At 36.2% G+C, this 19,723-nt stretch overlaps 1 protein-coding gene across 5 annotated transcripts in view; it reads left to right on the top strand.

Annotated features, from left to right (window-relative positions):
• Positions 1 to 19,083, top strand: part of galnt9 (polypeptide N-acetylgalactosaminyltransferase 9) — a 196,045-nt gene extending 176,962 nt beyond the window's left edge. For 2 of the 5 annotated variants that reach the window (XM_087253362.1, XM_087253359.1), the window contains 4 exons: positions 254 to 391; positions 3,922 to 4,017; positions 13,491 to 13,658; positions 18,185 to 19,083. In XM_087253362.1, coding sequence (XP_087109488.1) covers positions 254 to 391; positions 3,922 to 4,017; positions 13,491 to 13,658; positions 18,185 to 18,331 — 549 coding nt within the window. In that variant the 3' untranslated portion in view covers positions 18,332 to 19,083. Of the gene's footprint in view, positions 1 to 253; positions 583 to 3,921; positions 4,065 to 8,995; positions 9,741 to 13,490; positions 13,754 to 14,139; positions 16,141 to 18,184 lie in introns of those variants that run through there. The other 3 variants (XM_087253360.1, XM_087253361.1, XR_015491057.1) reach the window with 3 other exon arrangements.
• The last annotated feature ends 640 nt before the right edge of the window (positions 19,084 to 19,723 follow it).

Here is a 19,723-nt window from a genome sequence, read left to right as displayed (position 1 = left end):
ATTCGAAAACCAGACAGAACTGTTGTATATATATATATATATATATATATATATATATATATATATATATATATATATATATATATATATATATACACAACAGTTCTTTCTGGTGTGTGTACAAAAATATATATATTTTGTTTCTTTTCCCCGAATCCCAGAGGATCTGCTCCTGTAGTTAGTGTATTTAAACTCTTTTGCATAAAACTGTTTCTGCCAAACAACAACTAGAATTCTCTTTCTGTTGTTCCAGAACCCAGGAGTAGATTTTGGAGATGTGTCAGAGCGTGTGGCACTGAGGAAGAAAATGAACTGCAAGAGCTTCCGCTGGTACCTCGAGCATGTATATCCTGAGATGAGAATCTACAATAACACCATCACTTATGGAGAGGTAATAAAGACCTGTGTGCACACTTTTAAACCAACAAATCCTTTCATATGCCTTCACACACTGTTAGTTTAAATGTCTTTATCCTGCCATTATAAAATATATCATTCTGTTATGCTTTGTTTTGGCAGATTTTATAATAAAATGTCATTTGAGAAGCTTGCAAAAGCAAAGAGCCATTATAGTTGAGCTATGCTTTAGTGTGTTAGAACCTAACTTCATCTTTGACTTTACAGACATTTGCATAAGATTGTATAAAACACTTAAGTTTGTATTTTTGTACCAAATGGTAAAAACTGCAACAACCAAAAAAGAATGTAAAGATAATTGGTTTCCGTAGCAACAGTGTAGCAAGCATTGGAATTAGCTCCAATTTTCTCATAATGAGATTTAATGAGGCCCTTATTAACTTTAGAGTGTGTGTGTGTGTGTGTGTGTGTGTGTGTGTGTGTGTGTGTGTGTGTGTGTGTGTGTGTGTGTGTGTGTGTGTGTGTGTGTGTGTATGGGCAGAGGCAGGGAATGTGTGTGTGTTACAACTGAATCTCAATAGAAGAGAAATCTTACAGCATTTTCAATTTGTTACAGAAAAAAATGAGCCCTGCATTTCTACATTGATCTCTGGAACTGCAGGGGCGGAAAATCTATAGCTGTATTGGAATAGTTTGTCTCTGAAAATATCCCTGCTAGACCACAGATTCCACATATCTTATCCTCTGTACAGTATTAGGTTTATGGATGGTCAATGTTGTCATCTCCCAAATGGATTTGATAAATCATGGCTGTGTGTGCATTTACAGTATGTTCAACCTTCAAAGGAGCACAAATGCTACACACTCTCAGAATAAGAGATAGAAAATCTGTTCAAAATGTAGTTTTATATCGTATTTACCTCTAAAGAGTGCAAATTCATCATAAAGGAACTCAACTGTTTTTGAAAGTCACCTAGATTTAAACAATTTAGTTTTCTTCACATACTGAGGAAGGCGTTGAGCTGACACATTTGTGATTTTATTTCCCTCACATTGTGAAATAAGTACAATTTCTGCCATGAAACTTTATGCCTTCGCAGGCTAATTACATCATTAACCACATGGCTCTGGAGATTGGTGGCTGTTGCCTCGACAGTCATTGAGCTTGCTCCTCATTATTTAAGGGTGTACTCACACTATGCTATCCGAACCGTGCTCAGGCCCGTTTCCAGGATCGTTTGAGAAGTTTGAGTGCGCTGAATTGGGCTCAGGCACAGTTCACTTGGCCGGCCCTGGCCCGATTGGAAGAGGTGGGCCTGAGCATGGTTCACTTGGACTTTGGTGCGGTATGATTGTAGTGTGAGTGCAAAACGCGCCAAAGCCCAAAACTGAAAGCGAGACGTGACTTTTAAGGGACTGTTTCATATGGATTTATTAATCAATCTATTGTTCAATGAACACAAACTGCCGTAGTTTATTAGAGACAAAAACCCCTCACTGCACAACAGCTGTTCACCTTCAGCAAACCTCCTCATTCCTGCAGCACGAGGGCTTAATGATTGTTTATGAGCACCAAAAGTGGCGGATCTGGTCGGCGAAATATCTTACTACGTGTCACCGCATCACTAAGGACTGTTTGGCAAAATATTTGACTGCATGTCACTGCATACCAAACGACTGAAACGATATAACTAGAGAAATCTCCACTGTGCTGAGCTAGAGCGTTTACTGAACAGTTAGCATCGATGACGTAAGCGTGCCCAGGCCCGATTGTAATGTGAGTGCGGGCCGTCGGGGGAGATGGGAGGGTGGACAAACATGCTTTGGCCCGGTTCAAGGCAACTGTACATAGTGTGAGTACGGCCTTAAATGCCCAGTTGTTCTACACTGTTAAGCTGCAGTACATTTTCAGAGACCCTCCTCCACCCCAGCTAATCACTATATTAATGCTCAGATTCTCCATTTCTTGGGAATACAAGCAACTTCTTACATAAAATCTAGCATATTAATATGTCTATCTTAGTATTTAAATGCTACAATATCGTTTTTTAGCGAAAGGAAATGTGCTTTTTATAAAAAAGGCAACATACTTGCACCAAGGCTGGATGCGACACCTTGTTGATGTTTCCGCTGGGCCCTAAAGGCGAGAATGATGGCCAAATATCTAAAATATGTGTATGATATCATATATCATATTTTAATAAATAACAACGTTTTTTAGAGTGTCCACTTGTGTTTGGATCTGCCATGGGGGATACATATGTCATGACAGAAAAAATATAATGCAGTTATTTAATGAGCGTGGATTATGACCTTTTGAGTTATTTAGTTGATAAGGTCAACACAACAAAATCAACCAGCGCAGGAGCGCAGTTAATACTTTACCATTAAAAAGTTTAACTTTTTTTTTATCCGTAATCTCTGAGCACAATCTCTGAACACTTTTCAGAAGAGCATATTTAGCTTAGTTTAGCATAAATCAGTGACTTGGATTATGCATTAGCATCTTGTAATTAAAAAAACAGTTTTGATATTTTTCCGATCTTAAACTTAACTCTTCTTTACTTCTTTTTTCAACAGTCTGAGTACACAATGTAACTAAAGAAAAGGCAAGCATTAAATAGGAAAAGTTTTAGGATATGTAAATGGTCTTTTCTGTTTTAATGATCTATGTTTAGCCAAGCTAAAAGTACTCCCACTAATCTCATAAATTGGTTAAATGAATTTCATAATAGCAAAACTCAACTGCTTTATTCAAGGGGACTTGTAACATGTCCAATAAAGTGGAGTTTAATTAAAGGTGTATTATTATGTAATTGGTACATATGTGTGTCTTTTAAAAGCATACAGCCTCAATGACAGCTGCTGTTTTTTTTTTTTTTCTTTTGAGAATGTAGGCTGAATTGGGATGCATAATAGCACACACAGTGTACAAAATACTATTACTTCAGCAGAAATATGGTGAAGTAAAGTAGAAGTAGAGTATATATATATATATATATATATATATATATATATATATATATATATATATATATGTATACACACACACACACACACACACACACAACATACATACACACACACACACACACACACTTAAAGGTGTGGTCCAGAGTGTAGGCATTTTTCCTAGTTCCACTGAAGACCTCAAGAAGCTCTGATTTATCAGCTAACATAATGTGCTGTGATTAGCAGATCAGCTCCACATCACCTGTTATAACATTACAGCGCCATGTATGTGCAGCGTGTATGTACGTAACCTGAAGGGTTTACGACATCATTAACCTGGATGTATTTCTTTGAACTTTGTTTGCTGTAGGCTTCGCTAAGCTAATTTGTAAAAGTCATTGTCTCCCTTTTCATTGAACTTTGAGCATATCACATTCAGAGATGTTGTCTATGTTTACACAGCTACATTACACATCAACTAAAGTCTAAAGCATGATATCTTAGTGGACCACCCCTTTGAGTACACTCTACTAATGTTACTAATGATTTTTACACTAATACTTTACATCACTGCATGATTTAGCTGTTTTTTATTGTTCTTTTATTATTCAGGTGCGAAACAGTAAAGCCAGCGGGTACTGTCTTGATCAGGGCTCAGAGGAGGATGAGAGGGCCATACTCTACCCTTGTCACGGCATGTCATCGCAGGTCAGTGTTTTCCTTTCAATGTCTTATATAATGTTAGGTTTTATATGGTTTTAAAGATAAGTCTCTTCTGCTCACCAATGCTCCATGCATTGCATCAAAAATAAAGCAACTAGTAATACTTGTGAGATATTATAATGATAATAAAAACTATATTTTTCAATATTAAATATTCTCAATATGACTTTCGGCATCATTATTCATTCCGAAATCATTGTAATGTGCTTGCTGCTCAGTTATAATAATTATTGTTGGTGTTCACTTAATAATAATGGCTCTTATTATTTTCAATCAGTTTTTGATGATTGATTTTTGATGTGCAAGCTGTGGTTTTGATCAAAGAGTCTTCAATGAAAGGAAAGTCAAAAAGAGAAGCATTTATTAAAATGTTTGATCATTTTATTGAGTATAGGTTGAGATGAGACAAGAGTTCAGGTGCAGAGTGGAATTGGCCTTTATTAAAGTTAAAAAAATAGATAAATAAAAGCAAACAAAAAATACAGGACACCAAATATAAGCAGAAACAGTGGCACAGAACTTAAAAGCCAATGAGAAAAAATGGGAGAGCAATGTTGAAAGAAACAAGAGAGCACAGGTGGGAGAGCTGAACTAATAATCAGGTAACAATATGGCTGGGGTTTCACAATGTTTACACCTGACACCACCGACGTGGCATGACTAAATATAAAAGAATCCATTAAAATTGGTGCTTATGTTTACACTGGATGTGGTGCAATATATGCTGACATCTACAAACATGGTGGCATCCATCACCTGTCATAGATCAAATAATGTAATCATTTTTAAGCTTTTAAACGATGAAATACATTTTTATACACAGCAACACGGTGGCTCAGTGGTTAGCACTGTCACCTCACAGCAAGAAGGTTGCTGATTTGCATTCCAACTAGGCAAGTTGGCATTTCTGTTTGGAGTTTCCTCCAGGTGCTCCTGTTTCCCCCACAGTTCAAAGACATGCAGTATAGGTGAATTGGGTTAACAAAATAGGCCATACTGTATGTGTGAATGTGAGGGTGTATGGGTGTTCCCAAGTACTGGGTTGCGGCTGGAAGGTTCCACAATTACCTATACGACTAATTTACATCTCCAGTCCCTGGACAATTGTTAAAATGATAACATTTAAGTAATAATAATAATGCTTAATCTCTTACATGCATCATGACATGTGCAACAATTAGCAGCAATTAATAAGGCTCAAGGTTCAAGGATTTAGCCATATATATATAGTTAAAGTCAGAATTATTAGCCACCTTTTAATTTTTTACTCTTTTTTGAATATGTTTAACAGAACAAGGACATTTTCACAGTATGTGTGATAATATTTTTTCTTCTGGAGAAAGTCTTATTTGTTTTTAATTTTCCTAGAACAAATGAATTTGTGTTGAAAAAAAAATCTCTCTCTCCGTTAAACAGTCATTGGGGAAAAAATAAACTAGGGGGGTAATAATTCTGACTTCAACTATATATATATATATATATATATATATATATATATATATATATATATATATATATATATATAATGTATTAGTACACCTATTAACTTAAATCCATTATTAAAAGACCCTGCTTAGCCATTTTAGTGATTTTATATTTTTTCTAAAATACAGTACAGAATTTTAACTTTATATAACTTGAAGTGCCACCTATTGGTCAATCTATGCTTCCTCAGAAACGCATCACGTGTTCAAATGAGATACGAGCTTTGGTTTTGCATTAATAGGCTTTTGTTTATATTCATCCATGCCGTTTGTGCAAATGCCCAAATTGTAACAATCAAAATGGCAAAAGTTTGAACAATTTTAACAATTTCAGTCTGTATTCACTAACATTGTCTAACAGACACTTGTATGTTGCATTACCAAAATAGTTGTAAATGATACATTTTTGAATGATGATTTTTTTTTCTTTTTTTTTTTGTGTCAGGGCTTAGTCACCAAATCATGAACAATAAAATAAATTTCAGCATTTATAACAGTAAGAATCCTAAAAAAATTCATGATTTCTAAAGGATCATGTGATAATGGAGACTGGAGTACTTAGACTGAAAATTCAGCTTTCATGGGTATAAATAACATTTTAACATTCATTTATTCATTTTCTTTTCGGCTTGTCTCTTTATTAATTGGGGGTCACCACAGCGGAATGAACTGACAACTTATCCAGCATATTTTTTACTCAGCAGATGCCCTTTCAGCTGCAACCCAACACTGAGAAACACCCACACACTTTTGCATTCACACATATACACAACGGCCAATTTCGGCTAATTCACCTATAACACGTCTTTGGACTGTGGTGGAAACCGGAGCACCCAGAGGAAACCTGCTCAAACATGGGGAGAACAGGTTAACTCCACACAAAAAATGCCAACTGACCCAGCCGGGGCTCGAACCAGCAACCATCTTGCTGTGAGGCGATCGTGCTACCCACTGCGCCAGCGTGAAGCTCGTACATTTTAACATATATTTTCAAAGGCAGTTCTTTTGAATAATATTCCACTGTTCTTACTGTATTTTTATCAAATAAATGTAGTCGCTGTGAATACAAGAATTTTCAAGAAACAAAAAAATATATATTTCACCTTACCAGTATTGAGTATATATATATCATTTATTTTTTAAGTCACTGCATGATGTGGGATATTTCATAATCTTTATAGGTTAACTTCGTAATAGTACATTTACACAAGGTCTTAACCACAATCGATATTGAGTGGGACATGTTTAGTTACATTCTGTTCCCATCAGTCTAGTTCTCAATCTTCATGCATTCACATTACTTTTGTATCCCAAGCAGACAGCAAAAATCTTGTTACTGGCAAATGCAAGGACAGGGAGCCAAGAATGTGTCACATTTGCAAGGATAAATTACTAAATCAAGACTGGCATATGCAGCGGTCTGGAGGGGGACAAAAAAAGCATAATATTCAGCAGTGCATATTGATGTGAATCGCAAGAATTAAATGAGACTTGTGTACATTTATTTCACAGTGAATGTACATCAATGTACATTTATTTCACAGTGCCCCGCAGACAGAGAGCAGCTTAGGTTGAAATTACCTGTCGATTGTATCTCGGTTTCCTTTCATAACTGCCTCCCTTTTAAAATAGTGCTTATAAGTCATCAGTTTATGTGGCTTTGACATCTGACATTTGTATTTGTTGGAATTAAACGGATGTGGAATAATCAGAGTGTTCACCTACCGCGCTTTGACCTTTGACAGCGTGATTTGACCTTTCCATTGTCATCCATGCACAATAGAGACATGATCCTTTCAACAGTATAAAATACAATCTGTCTTTCCCTGCCCTGTCCTTTTCTCCTTTCTAAATCGTGTAGAGTCTTAGAGCATAATCCAGGCCTGAAGGAAATAAAGCAATAGAAGTGTATTCCTATCGTATGGTTAAATTATAATAAAAGCTGGTTTTACATGATACAGCTAAGCTTCATTTTTTTTATTCTCTTTGCCTTCTAACAAATTGAAAACAGGAACTAATCATGGACACTGTGTCATTAAAGGCATAGAAAATGTAATGCAATAGACAAGTACAAAGAAGACAAGTAAATTTGTAGAAAGATGGATCTAGTATTTTCTTGTAAAACATGTTCTAAATAGTCTTGTTTTTATGTGACTTTGACACGTTTTGTGTCAATAAAAATAAAATAATAATGAAAAATGTACCTTTTTTGAGTATTCCAGTGGGCGACATGGTAGCTTAGTGGTTAACATTGTCAACTCACAGCAAGAAGGTCGCCTGTTCAAGTCCCGGCTGGGTCAGTTGGCATTTCTGTGTGGAGTTTGCATGTTTTCTCCATGTTCCCATGTTCGGGTGGGTTTCCTACGGGTACTACAGTTTCCCCCCACATTCACAAGGGGATTGAATAGACTAAATTAGCCATAGTTTATGAGTGTATCTGAGTGAGTATGGGTGTTTCCCAGAACCGGGTTGCAGCTGTAAGGGCATGCTGTGTAAAACACATGCTGGATAAGTTGGCAGTTTATTTCACTGTGCATGGTGAAGCCTGATGAATAACGGGGCCAATCCGAAGAAAAAGGAATGAATGAATAAATTAATGAATGAGTGAATGAATGAATGAATGACTTTACCAGTTATTATCACCATATTGGTATGTTTTTTATGCTTCAGCTGTTTAAACTTTTATTTTTTCAAGCTCAAAAATTCTTTGCTTCCTATCAGAACTCTATTGTTTGGATTTATTCATTGATGATTAAGGGTATATAGGTTTTATTGTACTTCATCTCATGTTTTTTTTTCCCTTGTTAACTCGTTCAGACCTGAATTATGTTTCAAGTTTTTGAAAAATGACAAAGTATGTACAGTTCTTGAGGTTTCCATAAAAATGAGACCACATTATAATAATAAAAAATCAACACCCTTTAAATATGTGTATTTTTTGTCCATTTCAATGCACATCAGGTCAGAACTTCCCGAACATTATACCAACATAAAATACAAAAAAAAAAAAAAACATGATTGTTGGTATAATCTTGACATTTTTTTTCAAAATTACAAACATTAACATTGTGTCATTGTGTAATTTTGAAGTTTTTGTTGTAAAGATTATACATTATTTATAACAAATTTTATCTTCACCTTCCTCATCACTCCTGAGGATAATTCCACATTTGAGATATTTCCATCTGCTGTATGCTCAAGAACTTCAAGATCTGCACATTCTGCATATGAAATTGCTTCAGCAATAAATTAGTACACCGATATAGTTTTATTGTATAAAAAAGTTTAATCAGCATTACTGGGGATTTAATTTCAGTAACAGATCTTGAACCCATTTTCCTAATGGACAGACACATTTGAAAAAATCCTGATTTCAAGAGTTCACACTTAGCTCATGATTTATTAAATATAGTTTTTATTATCATTATAATATCTCACAAGTATTACTAGTTGCTTTATTTTTGATGCAATGCATGGAGCATTGGTGAGCAGAAGAGACTTATTTATGCAAGTCATGTCGAGCCTTACTGCCATTTGATTGGAGGAAAATCATCCACTCTCATGCACGGCAGTCTTTAAAGTAGATAAAATGCTCAGGAACCTCAAAAAACATGGGCTGACATGTAATGTCCATTGTAATGGACACAGGGTCCATTGGGGGAAAGCATAACTATTCAATGTTACCCTAGTGATCAAATAATCTGAATATAAAGGTGTATATACTTCATAAGTATAAACTATGCTGTATTTCTAGGAATGAATATGAGCCTGTTTTGCTTTTATAAAAAGGATTGTTTTATTTGATGATCTTGGAATGAAAGTGTTGATAATTATTTTTCTCTCATTGTTTTGGTTGTTAAGCCTGTTCAAACAGCTTGCTGTCTCCTTCATGTCATCTATTTAATGAAAGCCCTTTGTTACAGTGTTTTCTGTAAGCATGTCTGTGTATTTCAGAAAGATTTTAAACTTTATCTAGTAAGTGCAATGCCTCTTGTATACCTACAATCTATGAAATATTGGCAAACATATCAATACATCTGAATGAAGAGTTTGTAAATGTGGCTTACGTCTGTGTCTGGAGTTAAGAGACGCCTTGCTGCTTTTCAGTGTAGTGGATTTTTTTCAAATTACAACATGCTGAGCCTTGCTGCCATTTAATTGGATGACAATCGTCCACTCTCATGGACTTCAGATTTTAAATTAGAGGAAATGCTTAGGAGCCACAAAAAAAAAAACAAAAAAAAAACATGGGCTGACATCATGTGATGTCCACTGAAATGGACACATGGTTTTTTCTGAATAAGATTTTCACACATTTTCAGTGAAGCTTTTCAAAGCCTGTTTTGCTGTTATAAAATGATTGGTTTATTTGATGATCTTGGGATAAAAGTGTCGATAATTATTTTCCTCTCGTCGTTTTGCTTGTCAAGCCTGTTCAAACAGCATGCCGTCTCCTTCTTGTCATCTTTTTAATGAAAGCCCTTTGTTACGGTGTCCTCTGTGAGCGTGTCTGTGTGCGGTACATCACCGAAGTGAATGCATGACCACTGCGAGAGCAGAATCAGGTTACAGTATGCATGAAGATGAGCTCACTCTATTGTCCTACTACTGTTTTCACCTTGGTCACTGGACAATTACCCTCAGTTCTATAGATTAGCTTTACTCAATAGAGCGAGCTTGATTTTCATTGAATGTCAGCTTGTACTTCATTGTGATGCACCGACCTTGGGATCTGATATCTTAGAGATTGACTTTCAGCTGAATTATTGACCTGTGATATTTAGTGCCATGTACTTACTGTAATAGATAGCCGCTATCTAGACTTCCATCTCTCTGGATAGTACATTTCGCTGTGATGGTGGGCTTAATCATACTGCTAAGTAATGTCTAATATTTGAGTTTTCCTACAGAAGTTAAATGTAGAATAAAAAAGGCATGTTATTGGTGACACCGGTGGCCATTCAGTGAACTGCAGTCAGGAACACTCATGTGATAATGAACTTGAATCTGATCTCATATATTCATAGCTTTGCAGTGATATACTGATAACTAAACAGACTTGTCCACACTGTTGAGAGAGGAAACATGAATACATAAATATGTGTTGTATACTTTCCGCTCAATAACATCATAAGAATAACACCAGTGAGAAAACAGCAGTTAAGAATGCAGAATATGTGCCCAGGGCTACATTTTTGAGAGCCTAAAAAATGCACACTGGCCCAGGTCTTCTTGCAGTTTTTGTTTTCAAAAATACACTAGAAGCCACCTATCAATCTTAAATATGTTACTGGGGCACATTTTCTCATACATGCCATTTCTCTAAAAGCAACTAGAGGCCGCTGTGTGCATTTCTGTTAATTTCAATGTCAGAAGTTGGCTTGTTGTGCATAATATATCAGCTTGATTACAACTGTTTTCAAAAGCAAACTAGAAGAGAAAGCCATTGTGGCTGCATGCTTTTACCATGATTGCACATTGCTTTTTTGGATTTCGTTTTACTTGGTTTCTGGAATGGTCCTTCACCAGACTCAATACCTGGTTTACTCCACTCCATGTCCCAAATCCAACAATGAGTATGATTACATGGACAACAATAATCCGATTTAGTTATGATTAAGACAATACTCTGATAAAGAGTACCCAAGTAAATCACGGTTTTTGATGAATTTAATCCGCACTTCATTATTGAAGTGTAGTACAGACATGTAAACACCTAAATCAAACTATTATCATCCTGTAGGATTTTCGCCGAATTGTGCCACAGTATGGTCTATACATACAACGCTGTTTGACACTGTTCTCTGCACCTGAAGGTTTTTTTTTCTTATGCCGTGCACTATCAAATTCTATTACTTGCATCTAAAATCTTAGCATGAAATGTTGCTGAATTAAAGTGAAAGTGCCAAACTGCAGTTAAAGTCGACAAATTAAAAATGAAATGCCTGAAATGACATGAAACTCCAGAGGAAACATGGATAGTGTGGTGACGCAATGCCGTTAATCGAATTATGTGCTATAACATGTAAAACGAGATCATTAAAGGAACATTTAAAAAGCAACTCATTTAAACAACTTAATCATATTTATTCATTCATTCATTTATTTTCTTGTCAGCTTAGTCCCTTTATTAATCCGGGGTCGCCACAGCGGAATGAACCGCCAACTTATCCAGCAAGTTTTTACACAGCGGATGCCCTTCCAGCCGCAACCCATCTCTGGGAGACATCTACACACACATTCACACACAAACTCATACACTACGGACAATTTAGCCTACCCCATTCACCTGTACTGCATGTCTTTGGACTGTGGGGGAAACCGGAGCCCCTGGAGGAAACCCACGCGAAGGCAGGGAGAACATGCAAACTCCACACAGAAACACCAACTAAGCCGAGGTTCGAATCAGCAACCCAGCGACCTTCTTCTTAATCATATTATTTATTCATAATAAATAATAGTAGTAGTACAACATAATAATAATAATACTTAATATATTATTTATTCATTTTATTGTCTTATTAAGATTAAGGCAAATAATACCACCTCCATACGGAGGTAAGCGGTCAGCGGCATCGCCTTATAGCATTAGTTTTACACACAAAATGCAGCCACGAGCACATATTTCTCAATTCTCAAAAATGTACCTCTGGGCACATATTCCCTCTGAACTTGTATTGAGCAATATCGTTATGCTTCCACAAGCAATTCATTGTAATATTGACAGATGAGGTATAACGGTTATTGAAACAAAAACACATCAAAAATGCTAATCAATTGTAAAAAAATTGTGTAATTCTTTTGACATCCACACATTGATCACAGTTTTATTCATCAAAAAGCTTCAATTGCAAATTACAAATGTACATTGGTCTGTGTATCTAATCAGTGGATATAAACTGCCTTGATGTGAACGCAAGCTTTAAAAAAACGTCAAAAAACTATTACATAACTTTAATCAATTGACATAAAATTTATTTACATTTTAAGATATGTTTTTTGATGATTTTTAGACATCAAGGTGCCCACTGGGAGTAGAGTCAATATGCATGCCTGGTGGAGACATATTTGCTTTTAATGATCCTACAAGTTTAGTGAACTCAGCAAAAAAATCATAAATATATGAGGTACCGAGAAGAGGAGAAAACTAGACGTTTAGAAAAAAATATGACTGACTAGAAATAAAGTGCAAACTGCAGTATCATCAGTTAGTAACATTTCATTGATTCTCTTTGTGTTTGATTTGCAGCCATTCCCAGTTTATTCTTCAATGTTTACTTGTATTACTGCAAAAGAACCATTTGGAACATGGACCCTTACAAGAGTTTTACACCATCAATGTGCAAGAACACCATATGCTTAAATATTTATATCACCTAACAACAGTATATCTGAATAAAGGCCAAAGATATCAATTTTCCATGAGTGTTTAAAACTAAAGCATAAACTACCTAGAAATGTGGATGAATAATGAATGTTATACATTGCTGTATACTTGTTGAAAAAGGGTTCTGTTAGAACATAAACAGAACATAACCAAAAATATTTTACAGTTTTTGTTCATACATTTGGAATAAAACATACTTTATTTTGATTTGCAAAGAAGAAAATAAGACAAAAGATGGCATTAGGACAAAAAAGTAGGATGCCATTTTAATGTGTGAGTGAACTATTCCTTGAAATAGATACTGTAGTTCACAAAAATGAGTTTCATAAGATATTTGGAAGAATGCTGCTGTTATAATAGACTTCCTTTGTTTAGAATACATACTCAATGGTTGTTTGGCTACTTACATTCTTCAAAAAAATATCCTTTTGTGTTAAAGAAGAGGAACTCAAACAGATTTCGAACAAATGGAGGAGTGAGGACAGAATTTTCATTTGTGGTGAACTATCCCTTTAAGCTGTATTTCTTCTATAAATCTTCTGTTACATTTTATAACATCAGAAATTTCCTGTGATGTTTCATTTCAGCTGGCAAGATACACCACTGAGGGCTTATTGCAGTTAGGACCCCTGGGGTCAACTACGTTTCTGCCTGACACAAAATGCCTGGTGGATGATGGAAGAGGAAGGACTCCAAGCTTGAAAAAATGTGATTCTGTCACCCGGTCTTCCCAGAGGCTCTGGGATTTTACTCAGGTACAAAACTGTTTGTTTATTTGCTTTATTAGTTTATTAGCTAATGTTGCTTCATATTAATATTTTATCGTCTCTTGTTGAAGTAATTTTTGTGTGTGAGGAAATATATAAATCAAATAAATTCATTATTAATATGAAGTAAATTGAAATAAATACATAAATAAAAATGCTAAATAGATGCTAAATAAAGAGATAATAGATGTTTAAAAATGTATTGGTTTCCAAAAGCACAGCTAAGATGTTTTATATCTAAAGTATCAGTTTACCTGGCTAGCGAGCATGCTGTGGCAGAACCCTGAGCAATTCCAAAAGCCTAGTTCACACTACAGGTTATTAAACATTGGCAGATCGCTGTGCCGTTCACACTACATGACTTGATTTTGTGTCTTCTAATCGCTGTGGTGTTCACCCACAGATTTCTTCCCGATCACAGCCCGATCCATCAGAGAGCTCATTAACTTCCAAATTTAAATTCCTGTAGTGTGAACTAGGCTTAAGTAAGTGGATAGTTTGTATACAGTGGTTACAGTTTTTAATTTGTTTTGTTGTTTTTGTGTTGTATATATTTGTCTTAATATTTTGTTTGTTGATTTAATACTAGGGTTGGGAGATCGTACGATGTCTAATGTGAAACATTGCGATAGACAATGGCATTTTCATTGAAGGCAGCTGTAAATTAATTATTTACGAATAATTAATTAATTCATAACGGATTAACTATTTTAGGCTACCTTTTTAACTACTTGACCCGCAAGGTCTTTGTCTTACCCATAATCAAATCATAAATAAATAAAGATGAGTTACAAACAAATGACCACCTCACAATCAGTTTTTCCGGAAGACTCTGGCATGAATAGACAGAGTGATCTGTGTTGTTATATGGCGTCAACAAACTTGGTTGGTAAAAAAGGTTCACAACCAACAGGAACCAACCAAAAGTGTCTGGGGTTTTCGTTACAATTACTAAGTACAAGCGTGAAAGCGAAAGATTGAAGCAGTGTACTGACGCTGTGACTTGATTCAAAAGACTGAAGAGTCATTATATAGAGACAAGATTAATTTAATATCACGTTTAACAACTATAGTGAGACAAGATCCAGCGGTACATCCTTCATAAACTGTCCTACGTGCACTGCTCTCAGAAGTTTTGTGCTCAAAGCATATCAGATTTTGCCTATACTTTTATCACGAGGAAGACAAGTATGAATCACTTATAAGTATATGTGTCATGTTTTATTTGCACGTTTATTGAAATTGGAAATGTTTCTGATTCACTAGGGCTGGGCGATTTTTTTCGATTAATTCGAATTTACGTTTTGACGACGATTTAGTTTTATATTAAATCGAGAAATCGAGATTTAACAAATAAATATATATAATACAATATAATGGCACCAAAGCCCTTTGGTTCACTCTCTGTATGAAGCAGGAAGCACACCAGAAGTACCTCTTGGCAACGCACCGCGTAGCACCACACAGCGCCATGGATTTTAGAATTCTAAACAGGTTTCTATACACACACCGGCGCCACCCAGCCACGATTCAAGACACAGTTCATAATTCAGCCGCGCCACAGAGCGCCATCTGATTAGTTTCATGTTAAATATCATGCGAATATGCGCGTCTGGTGTGTGATAGTTTAAACTGTCATGTGCTTGACTGCCTGTTAAAGCATGAAGTCATGTAGGATTTTACTTGTTGCATTAGTCTGAGTCATGTCTGTGTAGATTGTCAAGAATATTCCCTCATCAAGTTGATAAACTCGATCTCAACATGTATGAAGGACTTAAAACCCTGCCATGTGAAAAACCGTGCCGATCTTTTGGTTTAAACACGAGCAGAGGTGAGGGACTGTAGCAGTGAAAATGAAAGTACCCGCCCCCATGACGTCATTTAGCGGACCTAGTTAAAAACCAGACAGATCAGGCAGCATAATACAGAGTGGAGCAAAGTGCATCAAATAATCCATATTTAAAAGGAGGAAAAGGAAAATAGATTAAATATATTATTTTAAATTAGACACACATCTGGTGCTTTTATTTGCTTCTGCTATACATCCACAACTTCATGCATTGGGTTAAATTAGGCTTTACAGTTTACATGTTCAGTCCTTTTATTCCACGGTATCTTTTAAAGAAAAAGGCAGCAGCATTACAACCTGACATTCAATCAGAAGAAGACAAAGTCAAAGTCGAGCTGAAAGCCAATCTTTTCTAGGCTCAGCAAAACTTGCAAAATATACCTCTGTATTCCTGCAATTGCAATATTTACACAAATATTTCTTATTCAAATCTTCAGCAATGACATTTAACTCGCGAATTTGTTTTATATTTATTTACACCTTGACTGATTTTTGTATGACATGGCCATTAAAAATACAATATTCCTTAACCAGATGGTTTTTCAAGTTTTAAAGTTCAACTTTTAAAGAGAATGTTACTTCAGTCATGTTGTTGTAATGTTTTGAGAAGACTAGTAACACAATAAAAAAAAAATCGAAATCGTGAATCGGTCAAACTTTAGAAAAAAAATAGTTTTTTTTTTTTTTTTTTTTTGCCAAATCGCCCAGCCCTACGATTCACATTTGCAAATTCATCCTCAGATGGTGCCTTTATAGCAATGTATAGTAGATTGCTCTGATTACATTGGGAAAAACGGCGACATCTGCAAATTGCACTTTAATGTTTGGCTGGTCAAATGCATGGTATGGAAACCTTATATACCTGCTAGACATGCGGATGAACCCGTCTCATACAGCTTCCATTACACGGCTCAAAGACACTTTGTAGTGTGCAATTTAACACAATTGCCTCTAGGAGTCACCAATGGAAATAAAACAGACACACACAAGAAATGTACACACGTCAGGCATGAAGTTGGTGTGGACCTGCGCACATTCCCACGTTAATTTCATCGTTAAAAAAATCCAAACATGAGCGTGAAACCTGGCGTACGCAAAGTTTTTGTGCGTACGCAGCGTTGATACATGAGGCCCCAGGAGTTTGGTTTGCACTGCCGGAAAAAGTCAGACTTGCACTTCCAGTGCATGTTAGACTCTCCCCTTTGCCTTTTGTCACCAATTTTGTTAATAATTTTTACGGAGAGAATTTCAAAGTGCAGCCTTGGGCTAGAGGGCGTCCGGTTTGGGGACATCAGGATTTCATCTCTGTTATTCGCAGACAATGTTGTTCTGTTGGCTTCATCAAACATGGACCTTCAATCCGCACTGGAGGAGTTTGCTGCCAAGTGTGATGCGGCTGGGATGAGAATCAGCACCTGCAAATCTGAGACCATGGTGCTCTATCGGAAAAAGGTGGTTTGTCATCAACTGGTTGGAGCAAAGTCCTTACCCCAGGTGGAGGAGTTCAAATATCTTGGGATTTTGTTCATGAGTGAGGGAAGGAGGGAACGTGACATTGACAGGCGGAGGTGCAGTGTCAGCAGTAATGTGGTCAATGTACCGGTCCATTGTGGTAAAGAAGGAGCTGAGCTGAAAGGCAAAACTCTCGATTTACGGTCATTCTGTGTTCCTACTCTCACCTATAGTCATGAGCTTTGGGTCATGACCGAAAGGACAAGATCTCGGATTCCTTCACAGGGTGGCAGGGCGCACCCTTTTGGATAGGGTGAGGAGCTCTGTCACCTAGAAGGAGCTCGGAGTAAAGCCGCTGCTCCTCCACATCGAGAGAAGTCAGCCGAGGTAGCTCGTGCATCTGTTTCTGATGCCTCCTGGACGCCTACCTAGGGAGGTGTTCCAGGCATGTCCTACAGGGAGGAGGCCTTGGAGAAGACCCAGGACACACTAAAGGAACTAAGTCTCTTGGCTGGCCTGGGAACAACTCGGGATTCCCTGGGCGGAGCTGGAGGAAGTATCTGGGGAGAGGGAAGTCTGGGGTACTCTGTTAAGACTGCTGCCCCTTCGACCCGGCCAGGAAAAGCAGTTGAAAATGAATGCATGAATGATACATTAATTACTTAATTGTCTACATCTGCATCGTGGTGCATCTAAGAAACAATTAATTTTGACACCCCTAGTATGGATGTTTCCCAGTACTGGGTTGCAGCTGGAAAAGCATATGCTGTGTAAAACATATGTTGGATAAGTTGGTGGTTCATTCCGCTGTGGCAACCCCTGATGAATAAAGGCACTAAGCCAAAGGAAAATGAATGAATTAATGAATTAAAACTTAACTCAAATACAATTATAATAGAAACAGTAATAAAAGTACTACAAATAAAAGAACCAGCATTTGTTTTCATTCATTCATTTTCTTGTCGGCTTAGTTCCTTTACTAATCCAGGGTCGCCACAGTGGAATAAACCGCCAACTTATCCAGCAAGTTTTTACGTTTATATTTTAATTTAAATATTTTGCAACATCCATGAATTTTATTTAATATAAAATTATAGTCACTTGAAACAATAATTGAATGCATTCTAGCTAAATATAAAACATAAATAAATGAACAGTAACTAATCTAGTGTATACTGTATATTTATAATCATCTTTGTTTTGTTTTTTTCAGAATGGCCCTATCATAAGTCGAGACACGGGACGCTGTTTGGAGGTTGAAATGTCAAAAGATGCGAACTTTGGCCTGCGGCTGGTGGTCCAGCGCTGCTCAGGGCAGAAATGGATGATTCGGAACTGGATAAAACACCCCAGACACTGAGAAACATCCAAGCTGAAAACTAAATAACCTGAGCTGGAGAGCAGCCATAGAGTCTGGGGTTCAGGCTCACTCACGCAAGAAACTCTCTTTGAGGGGAAAACACTCTCAATATAGACGTCCAAAGGTGAAATATTGTCTTTGGACGCATTTACTGTCGAGCAACCGGCTAAAGCAGAAGAAAGACTTGCTCCACTTTATAGACTTCCAGCGGATTTGGGAGAAAATTCTGAGAGGAATGATGAAAGAGCTGAGGATAAACAAAGAAAGAAGCAGCTAAAGTTGCAAAGCCCACTGAGCAAAGTCTCGAGATTTATTACTTATCAATTGCCATATCAACACTTATTTCTTCAGGCTGTGAATTGCTTTGGATAATTGAATATCCACATTGAAACTTTAATGGGTATCCTAAGTGCTACGAAAACAGAAAGTAGGATAGACTTCAATCTGACACCACAGTTTCAGCTCTTTTAGCTATTGAGTATTTTCTTTCTTTAATTTACAGACTTAATTGCTGATGCACAACACAATGTGTTCACTCAAGAACTCATGTGCCTTTCTCCATCTTTATGCCATCAGACCAGGGAATGTTCCTCCCTAAGCATGTACAAAATATTTGATTTTAAATTAATGAAAATATGAATATAATGTTAAGAGGTCCTATTGTAGAAAAAACACGTTGTAAAATACTTCAAACATGATAATCCAGGAAGATCAAAACAATAAAATACAAGTTTTCTTCTCTTTTCTACAAAGTTGTGTGATGTGTTTTATGTGAAGGGGAAAAAACAAGTAATATTGTTTTCTACTGTGTATAAAATTTGATGACATCACATGTGGAGATGGGTAGCTGGGGTTCTAGAACAGTTCTAGATGTAAAAGCTTATTAAATATTAAGGAAACATTATTTTATCATTCTGAAAGTATTAATTGGAATGGGAATGTTTAGTTTACGTCAGAATTATTAGCCCCCTTTTTGAATTTTTCTTTAGGGAAAAGTCTTATTTGTTTTATTTTGGCTAGAATAAAAACTGTTTTTTAATTTTTAAAAAAACAAGTTAAGGTTATTATTATTAGCCCCTTTTTTCTAATAATTGTTTTATTATTAGCTATTTTTTTTTCGATAGTCTACAGAACAAACCTTAACTTGCCTAATTACTCTAACCTGCCTAGTTAATCTAATTAACCTAGTTTAGCCTTTAAATGTCACTTTAAGCTGTATAGTAGTGTCTTAAAAAATATCTAGTCAAACATTTATTACTGTCATCATGGCAAAGATAAATTAGTCAGTTGTTAGAAATGAGTTATTAAAACAATTATGATAAGAAATATGATGAAAAAATCTTCTCTCCAATAAACAGAAATTGGGCAAAAAAATATACAGAGGGGCTAATA

The sequence above is a fragment of the Danio rerio genome, chromosome 5, assembly GCF_052040795.2.
Source record: "Danio rerio strain M-AB ecotype USA chromosome 5, GRCz13ab, whole genome shotgun sequence".
NCBI classification, from domain to species: domain Eukaryota; kingdom Metazoa; phylum Chordata; class Actinopteri; order Cypriniformes; family Danionidae; genus Danio; species Danio rerio.
Note: the sequence above shows the minus strand (reverse complement) of the source record. Positions and strands in the feature narration are given on the sequence as shown.